The following is a 9,380-nucleotide window of genomic DNA, read 5'->3' on the forward strand; positions in this document are numbered from 1 at the left end:
CAGATTTTGTAACAAGATTCGATTTAGTTAATGCATTAGGCATTTATTTGATTAAAAAAAATACAGTAAAAACCATAATATTATGAAATATTATTACAATTTAAAATAATAAAATAGTAATAATTTCATACAATTTAACATGTAATTCATTCCTATGATGACAAAGCTGAATGTTCAGCAGCCATGACTCCAGTCTTAAAGGTCACATGATCCTTCCAAATTAAGAGTTTTCTGATGTTTTTGAAATAAGTCTCTTATGCTTACCAAGGTTGCATTTATTTGATAAAAAAAATACAGTAAAAACCATAATATTATGACATATTATTACAATTTAAAATAATAAAATAGTAATAATTTCATACAATTTAACATGTAATTCATTCCTATGATGACAAAGCTGAATGTTCAGCAGCCATTACTCCCGTCTTAAAGGTCACATGATCCTTCAGAAATCATTCTAATATGCTGATTCTGTGCCCAAGAAACATTTTTATCAAATTGAAAACAGCTGTGCTGCTTAATATTTTCAAGGAAACTGTGATACATTTTTTGACAATAGTTTGATGAATAGGAAGTTCAAAAGAACAAACTGTAATTCAAATAGAAGTCTTCTGTAACATTATAAATGTCTTTAAAAAACTTACTGACCCCAAACTTTTGGTGGTGTAGGTAGTGTTAATTGAAAAATATACTATTATTCATTAATTCCTGTTTGTTCATTATGCATGAAATAATGTTAATTTATACATAAATTGCATTCATATATGCAGAAATTGATATTAACCTAGATTAATAAATGCTATGAAAAGTACTGCTGTTCATTTTTAGTTCATGGTACCTAATGCTTTAGTGCTTTAGTTTTAGTTATGAATATGTTATCGGATTAAAAAAAGAAATTGTTACCCATAATTCATAGTTCAATTTATCTAGAGGAAGCTTAATCATAGGATGGGTGTTGCAAAGAAACACTTCCCCACCATTGATACGAACTGCTTAACATTCCTTTATCCGTGTATTCCCGCTTCTCTCCACCCAGGTTGCCCACTCTGTTTCTGTCAGAGTGTGTGCTGGTGTACATGACCGCTGAGCAGTCCTCCAAACTGGTGAACTGGGTTGCAGACACCTTCCCCGTGGCCATGTTCATTAACTACGAACAGGTGAGTTCATTACGTTAAACGGCTTCATTACTACAGTCATTAAAAAATTTGTCGCGAGCTCTTCCTGTCTGCACCTCTAACTGTCCAGATCTTTTCAGGTGAACATGAATGATCGCTTCGGGCAGATCATGATTGAGAACCTGCAGAGACGACAGTGCAATCTAGCTGGGGTGGATGTGTGTCAGTCTCTGGACTCTCAAGTATGACATTTTACACTTAGGACTAGCAACTTTCTTTATAATGTACTTCATTGATATCGTACAGCTGTCATACTGTATGATTGTCGACTGTTTTACTCCTTACAGTAAGACGGTGTCTTTCTATGTACAAACAAAACGTTAGACTGGGTTGTACTTGGAATTCAAAGTTGTTTTCCTGCTCAAAATACAATGGGTGATCAAGACTCAGGAAAACAGAGCAGTTAAGCACAAGGCATTGTTTATGCGACCAACGCCAAGACTTAAGTCTCACAAGCAGTATCAGTGCAAGTCTCTCAAGGTTAACACCAGCATGGTGACCTTCTGTCAACATTGCTTGATATTTGGGTTTAGATTGAAAATGTGGTAGTGTTTATGATGATAGTATGTTATTTCAGTTTTCATTAATGTATTGTGAGTCGTATCTTATTTTCTGTTTTTATTTTAAAGTTAAAGATTTAATCATTTTGTACCACCACGATGACCTTAGGGTATCCGGGCGGTCAACAAGGCTTGGTCTGGTCAATTTGCATTCAGATTGAAAATGTGGTAGTGTTTATGATGATGGTATGTTATTTTAGTTTCATTAATATACTAATATAGATTGATTGATATTTTGAACTAGTTCATACTTTATTATTTTCTGTTTTCATTTTAATTTTAACGTTTTTTTGTAGACGTCTCAGATAATATGGTCAACATGGCTTGATATTTGTATTCAGATTGAAAATGTGAAGTGTTTATTATGATAGTGTGTCATTTTAGTTTCCTTAATATACTAATGCAGATGTATTCATATTTTGAATTAGTTTAGAACTAATTTAATATTTTCTGTTTTCATTTTAATTTTGAAGTTTTAATCATTTTTTGCAAATCTGTAGATGCCTCAAAATATCTGGTCAACATGGCTTGAAATTTGTATTCAGATTGAAATGCGTCGCGTGTATGAAATGTGTGAAGTGTGAATGTTGTTTTTATTTTCATTAATATACTAATATAGATTTATTAATATTTGGAATTCATTTGAGATTGAAAAGGTGGTGCTTATGATGATAGTGTGTTGTTAGATCTTATTTGAATGTTTTCTGTTTTCATTTTCATTTCAATTTTCAGTATTTTGTTGTGTTTTGTCTATGTATAATTCTATATAGTTTTTATTCATTTTTATTTAAGTTTCCGTTATTTTAATACTTTGAGTTACTCTGAACAATAATTATGAATGTTGCCTTGGCAATTAGCTAAAATAATGTTTCAAGTAATGCAAATCAACAGTTTTTAATGGTTTTAGTTAATGATAATCACCCTGATGTGTGTTTCCACAGAAGGAGCGCTTTCTGTCAGCAGGCTGGGAAAGTGTAAACGCACTGGACATGATGACCGTCTACAGCGTGCTTCCTCGGGAAGATGTAGCTAGGTACACAAGCCAACACTCAAGTACAGTTGTAATAAAGTGTATATTTATAACTGCACAACCAGTGCCAGGAACGTTTGAGATCAGAATCTCTACAATGACGCTCTTTGTTTTACAATCACAGAATTGAGCGTCTAGAATTTTTAGATGAAAGGGAACTTCTCCAACAGCTTCTCCAACACTACTGCATCTGCTGGGCTGTAAAAGATAAGCTCAGTCTAGGTGAGGGTTCCATTTGAACCACTTAACTGCATTCTAGAGTTTCATGGATCGTTTGACGTCACCTGTAACTAATAGCGGACTTCTCTTTTCAGGCCTCTCGCAAATTGGGTTTTAAACGTCAATAGGGACTTGGTTGTAAAAGTTTCATTTGAAACGACATCACCAAGAGTGGACAGGACACTCTTCTTGACGCTTTTCAGAGGACAGAAAGGGGAAGTCATTTATATCTTTATTTCCATTTTTGAGCACAATAAAAATGGAGAGTACTGGCATCAGCGTCTTTTCTTCTGTTTTACTTGTCTCCTTCTGTCTCCCATGTGACCGACGTGTCTCACTAAAGTGCCATATTAATTCAGGCATGTTTTACAAATGTATAGCATAGCTGTTATCATGAAACATTCATAAGATGAACTATTTTGTTAGCTATATGAATAATAATGGGTTTTTGTAAAAGCACTGAATATTCAGGAACGGTGATGATGAATAAAGACAATTAAGAGTTTTCATTTTCATTTCAATTTTCAGTATTTTGTTGTGTTTTGTCATTTGAATTTTTTATAATTCTATATAGTTTTTATTCATTTTTATTTAAGTTTCCGTTATTTTAATACTTTGAGTTACTCTGAACAATAATTATGAATGTTGCCTTGGCAATTAGCTAAAATAATGTTTCAAGTAATGCAAATCAACAGTTTTTAATGGTTTTAGTTAATGATAATCACCCTGATGTGTGTTTCCACAGAAGGAGCGCTTTCTGTCAGCAGGCTGGGAAAGTGTAAACGCACTGGACATGATGACCGTCTACAGCGTGCTTCCTCGGGAAGATGTAGCTAGGTACACAAGCCAACACTCAAGTACAGTTGTAATAAAGTGTATATTTATAACTGCACAACCAGTGCCAGGAACGTTTGAGATCAGAATCTCTACAATGACGCTCTTTGTTTTACAATCACAGAATTGAGCGTCTAGAATTTTTAGATGAAAGGGAACTTCTCCAACAGCTTCTCCAACACTACTGCATCTGCTGGGCTGTAAAAGATAAGCTCAGTCTAGGTGAGGGTTCCATTTGAACCACTTAACTGCATTCTAGAGTTTCATGGATCGTTTGACGTCACCTGTAACTAATAGCGGACTTCTCTTTTCAGGCCTCTCGCAAATTGGGTTTTAAACGTCAATAGGGACTTGGTTGTAAAAGTTTAATTTGAAACGACATCACCAAGAGTGGACAGGACACTCTTCTTGACGCTTTTCAGAGGACAGAAAGGGGAAGTCATTTATATCTTTATTTCCATTTTTGAGCACAATAAAAATGGAGAGTACTGGCATCAGCGTCTTTTCTTCTGTTTTACTTGTCTCCTTCTGTCTCCCATGTGACCGACGTGTCTCACTAAAGTGCCATATTAATTCAGGCATGTTTTACAAATGTATAGCATAGCTGTTATCATGAAACATTCATAAGATGAACTATTTTGTTAGCTATATGAATAATAATGGGTTTTTGTAAAAGCACTGAATATTCAGGAACGGTGATGATGAATAAAGACAATTAAGAGTATAGAATGATGGTTAAGTGCACACGATTTTATTGTTGCACTTTGATTTGAAACCATTTTACACAATCTACATTGTAAAAAAATTACAGAATTCAAATCCTAGGGAGAGAGATGCCCTTGTCAAACCACATAAATTTGTCATAAGCAGCCCTCAATAAAAAAAATTCTGATTATAATGTAGTTATTAAGTTGGTTGATAATTGTAGGTATAGAATTAAAAAACAACAACAAAAAAAACTCATACTGTGGATTTTCTTTTTGACTATATAGTAGCATTCAACACTTTGGGTCTTTTTTTCATAGTACCATTCAACTGTTTGTTTGTTTTTTAAAGGAAAGTAATACTTTTATTAAACAAGGACGCATTACATTGATCACAAGTGGCAGTAAAGACATTCATAATGTTATAAAAGATTTCTATTTTAAATACATGCTGTTATATTGAACTTTCATCAAAGAATCCTCATTGAGAATTAAGCAGGGCAATTGTTTTCAACATTGATAATCAATAATAAAATAATAATAATAATAAAAAATCTGCATATTAGAATGATTTCTGAATCACGTGACATTGAAGACTGGAGTAATGGCTGCTAAAATTCAGCTTTGCCATCACAGGAATAAATTACATTTTAAAATAAAATATTAAAATACAAAACAAAATGTTTTTAACTGGTAATAATATTTCACACTTGATCAGATAAATGCAGCTTTGGTGAGCATAAGAGACTTCTTTCAAAAACATAAAAAAATCTTACAATACTAAACTTTTGAACCGTAAAGTAAGTGTTTTTTCAACGTCACAAATAACTACAAGGAAGCAGTTTTAGAAAACAAAAGGCGATTAAAAGACACACAAAAAAAGGAAACGTTTCCTCTTTAGCCATCAATGCCGGGCATCCTGCAGTCTTTCTCTGTATTCATTTTTGTCAGTGACTCCCTGACCCAAACCGACCTTGTGCTGTTATTTACTGCCACAGGAACCCCGATTTAATGCATGAGAGTGAGAGCAAACACGGTATAAATGCAAATGATCTGCTGCAGGCCATGCTGAACTGCAGAGCGATCTATAATATGCCATTCAATTTTTAAAGTTTGGGAAACTGCATTAACTCAGATCAATTCAGTTGCATAAGACAGGCGAGCAGACCTTGAGTGACATGAGAGTTGGTTATGCACATTTTTATTGTCCTCGGCTGTGTAATAGCAGACTGGTGGATGATAAGCTATATCCTGAAGCCGTCACCCCCCAAACAATGCTCTCCACTGCTGTAATTGTAAAGTGTTTTTCCCAAGCCACCAAGAGTGATGACGGGGGAGACTGTTGGCCCGCCTTACCACCACTCCACCCCATCCTCTGTCCACCTTTATCAGTACGAAGCCGCAGCATGTGAGCACAGATCACCTGAAGTCTCACACAGCCAAGATGACCTCAGCCGAGTCCAAGTCAGAGCTCTTTACAGTAGCCACTGGCGATGGAGCGGATGCCCATCAGAATCAGCCGAAGAAGTTGTCCTTCTATGAGCACTACATTCAGCCGTGCCTGGCGGAGGTCCTCGGCTCCACTCTCTTCATGTTTGTGGGCTGTGTGTCGGTCATGGGCAACGTGGGCATCAGTGGGAGCATCCAGCCTGCCCTGGCACATGGACTAGCACTGGCTATAGCAATTGCCATTTTTGGAGAAATCAGGTAACTGCCTTATGTTCTGTGTGCTTGAGTTAGCAAATGACTAAACTTTGAAATAGAGAATAAAAATGAAAAATAATATATTTAAATATTAAACAATGTTTAGAATATCTATATTAGGTTTAGTATATTTATAATATTAAACATCTAAATTGAACAATGAATAATGCAACCAAAACTGTAAACTGAAAAACATTTATTTTGCATTTACTTAAAATATCTGATTACTCTGCAAAAAATTTTTTATAAATAATAAAAGTATTATTAAATTATAATTTCATATTTTTATGTTTCATTTAAAAATGTAATTTATTTTTTTATTTAAATGTAAAAGTTTTTACATTTAAAAGTATTTCATATTTTCTTGTAGGATTTTATTCTATTTTATATTTTATTTTATTGTTATTTTTTATTATTGAAGAAAATAAAATGTAGCCATTCATTCTGAACCAAAACTGTATAATTTATGCTTGATTGCTTACATTTGATTGCCCTATCTTATCCTGTCTTCCAGTGGTGGTCACTTCAATCCAGCTGTGTCTGTGTGTGTTTACCTCATCGGAGGAATGGAACTGATGCTCCTGGTGCCATACATGCTCTCACAAATGTTAGGTGGAGTGATTGCTGCCAGCCTCGCCAAAGTATGTGTCTAAGCTTCTCTGTTAATATTTGCGACTTGACATGGTGGAGCCTTGATGCGCAAATTACTGAAAGTTCAATCATTAACACTGACGACAAATGTACTGACGATAAAACTTTCCCTTGATTCAATAGTTTTATTATTTATCTTATTATTTTTTTTTTTCTCTCCTTAGGCTGTCACTACAAATGAAGCATTTGCAAATGCAACGGGAGCGGCGTTTGATGCTGTTCAGACCTCTCATGGCACTGGCTCTGCGACTGTGGCAGAGATGATTATGACGCTCTTCTTGACTATGGTTGTCAGCATGGGTGCCGTGAACGGAAGGACCCGAAGTCATCTGGCTCCTTTCTGTATTGGACTCACTGTGACTGCAAATATTTTGGCTGGGTAGGAAGCTAATATTTCATGCAAAAATAAATTATATATAGCCTATTGTACAGAATACTGTGCTACAGTATATTTTAAATAAGATTTAGTCTTCTGTTTTGCAGCCATAAAGCGCATTTGTGCTAAATATTAAAAGACATTAAATATAGGAATGACTGGAACCACTGTTTAACATCATGTTTAAACATCTTTTTGAGTCTCCAACTTTAATATAATACAGTACATCTGCTAATGAAATGAAAAACGTTCAGAAATCTTCTACCTGAACTATGTAGATGGGTGTGAACTACAAGTTCACTACTGTAACAACTGTAAACATGGATGCTTTACATTTTGTGTGTTTTAATGTTATAATGTTAATTTAATTATTATGCAGGAAACATCTGAATTCAAAACAGCTTAATAGAGTGAAAAAAGTAGAACAAATACAACACTAAACATATTTTTGTTTATAAACACGTCTATATGATTTTTATTACATTTAATTATTTTATATAGAATTGTTATAATTATACAATAATTATACATACTTTAAAACTTTAAAAGGTATAAAACAATAGAAATATAAAAACAGAAAACTGTAAATATGGCTATTATGGTAAAGAGAGATGGATAGATAGATAGATAGATAGATAGATAGATAGATAGATAGATAGATAGATAGAGAGATAGAATATTGTTGTATATCGCTGAAACTAATGGTGTTTTAACTCATTCTGGTTCTCACCTAACTGTATTCATGTTTCATTCGCTTTTATAAGCAAATGTTGACAGCCTGTCACAATCAAAACTCATTTTCTCACTTGTTTTAATGTGGAGACAGAGGTGTATTTAATGAACATGGCAACCAAATGAACTGAAAATCACAGGATATGTTACAGGAAACGAAGACATTAAACAGCCTTAGAACAATAATGGCAATAGGAAATAATGATTCCTAACAATAAAATGTGCTGTATTTGGGTCACTTTTTAAAGCCAGTCTTCCAAGCTCTCAGTTTGCAGGGATTTCACTGATTTTGTCTTGCGTGTTCAACAGGGGTGGAATATCAGGAGCATGTATGAATCCAGCACGGGCCTTCGGGCCAGCAATAGTGTCCGGTCACTGGGAGTACCACTGGATATATTGGGTTGGACCTCTGACTGGTGCTCTGGTCACTGTCAGTCTTGTGAGGTATTCCTGCTGCTCACTTTTACATTGCACAATGACTGATTTTCTTAATTTAGAAAGAGTGTGAAGTCATTGAGTGTATAAAGATAACTGACTTTGAATCTGATCGGATTGAAATAAGAATTCAAAGTTCATTTGTGTTTTATGTACATTACAGTTTTTGTGTTTGAAACTTTCAGTCCTGATATGTAATATGTTAGTAAAGTATCTGAACAATTGCATTTTTCGTTCTAGGTTGGTAGTGGGAGACAAGAAGATTCGTGTTATTTTCAAGTGATGCAGAGGGGCCCTCAGAGGATCTCATGTTGTAAGCTTTTTAAAGTCAAGATAACTTGTAAAGCATTGTATGATATTGTCAAACATTTATATTAGTGCAGTATTCTAAACCTTTCTGTATTCTGATGCTTTATTGTCTCTTTGTCAAATGTATTTGTTGTTTTAGTTTTTATAGCCTGCCATAATGTATTCTGATGTTTTCTGTTAATAAACTGTCTTTTGTTAGAAATTACCTGCATGTATTTCTTCACTTTGCATATCATAAAATTAAATAATCTTTTTTATTTTATTTTATTTTTATTCATGGACTCCCTAAATATATAATAATTTGAATGATAATATAATTAGTTTTTTGGTTTGTTTTTTAAGCATGTTAACATAAAGCACCATTTTATTATAATATATATATATAATAATATGATCTTTCCGTACCCACTGTATATATTAGGGATGCACCGATACCACTTTTTCCAGTACTCGCCCGATACCGATACTTTTATCTTTGGTACTTGCCGATACATAGTACCGATACCGATATTTTTATTACATTTGTAAATTTTTTACATTTTGGGTACAGAAACCATAAGAGTATGTATAATGTTAGTTGGTTAACTTCATTATCAAATAAATACAGTCAAACCAAAATGTATTCAGACACCTTCAACATTTCTCACATTA

The 9,380-nt window shown here is 33.9% G+C and overlaps 2 protein-coding genes and 1 long non-coding RNA gene across 4 annotated transcripts in view; all 3 read left to right on the plus strand.

Moving 5' to 3' along the window:
* The window catches only part of LOC107669194 (leucine carboxyl methyltransferase 1-like), a 7,355-nt gene extending 4,069 nt beyond the window's left edge, over nt 1–3,286 (plus strand). For both annotated transcript variants that reach the window (XM_016461331.1, XM_016461330.1), the window contains 5 exons: nt 1,037–1,157; nt 1,256–1,357; nt 2,677–2,768; nt 2,890–2,987; nt 3,080–3,286. In XM_016461331.1, coding sequence (XP_016316817.1) covers nt 1,037–1,157; nt 1,256–1,357; nt 2,677–2,768; nt 2,890–2,987; nt 3,080–3,102 — 436 coding nt within the window. In that variant the 3' untranslated portion in view covers nt 3,103–3,286. The remainder of the gene's footprint in view (nt 1–1,036; nt 1,158–1,255; nt 1,358–2,676; nt 2,769–2,889; nt 2,988–3,079) is intronic.
* A 408-nt stretch (nt 3,287–3,694) lies between these two features.
* On the plus strand, nt 3,695–4,337 carry LOC107669197 (uncharacterized). Its single transcript, XR_001631955.1, has 3 exons — nt 3,695–3,821; nt 3,943–4,040; nt 4,133–4,337. It is a non-coding gene; the product is annotated as an uncharacterized LOC107669197 (long non-coding RNA).
* Nucleotides 4,338–5,764: 1,427 nt separating this feature from the next.
* On the plus strand, nt 5,765–8,934 carry LOC107669195 (aquaporin-8-like). Its single transcript, XM_016461332.1, has 5 exons — nt 5,765–6,229; nt 6,741–6,867; nt 7,042–7,256; nt 8,295–8,429; nt 8,661–8,934. The coding sequence occupies exons 1-5, from the start codon at nt 5,967–5,969 to the stop codon at nt 8,701–8,703; spliced, it is 783 nt and encodes a 260-aa protein (XP_016316818.1). The 5' UTR covers nt 5,765–5,966; the 3' UTR covers nt 8,704–8,934.
* The last annotated feature ends 446 nt before the right edge of the window (nt 8,935–9,380 follow it).

The sequence above is a fragment of the Sinocyclocheilus anshuiensis genome, unplaced genomic scaffold (assembly GCF_001515605.1).
Source record: "Sinocyclocheilus anshuiensis isolate Anshui unplaced genomic scaffold, SAMN03320099.WGS_v1.1 scaffold220, whole genome shotgun sequence".
NCBI classification, from domain to species: Eukaryota; Metazoa; Chordata; class Actinopteri; order Cypriniformes; family Cyprinidae; genus Sinocyclocheilus; species Sinocyclocheilus anshuiensis.

Bases quoted from the DNA above. Each gene is read 5' to 3' on its own strand.
- LOC107669195 (XM_016461332.1), top strand. From the start codon at position 5,967: ATGACCTCAGCCGAGTCCAAGTCAGAGCTCTTTACAGTAGCCACTGGC. The intron at 7,257-8,294 runs GTAGGAAGCTAA...CGTGTTCAACAG, and splicing joins ACTGCAAATATTTTGGCTGG to GGGTGGAATATCAGGAGCAT. The intron at 8,430-8,660 runs GTATTCCTGCTG...TTTTCGTTCTAG, and splicing joins GTCACTGTCAGTCTTGTGAG to GTTGGTAGTGGGAGACAAGA.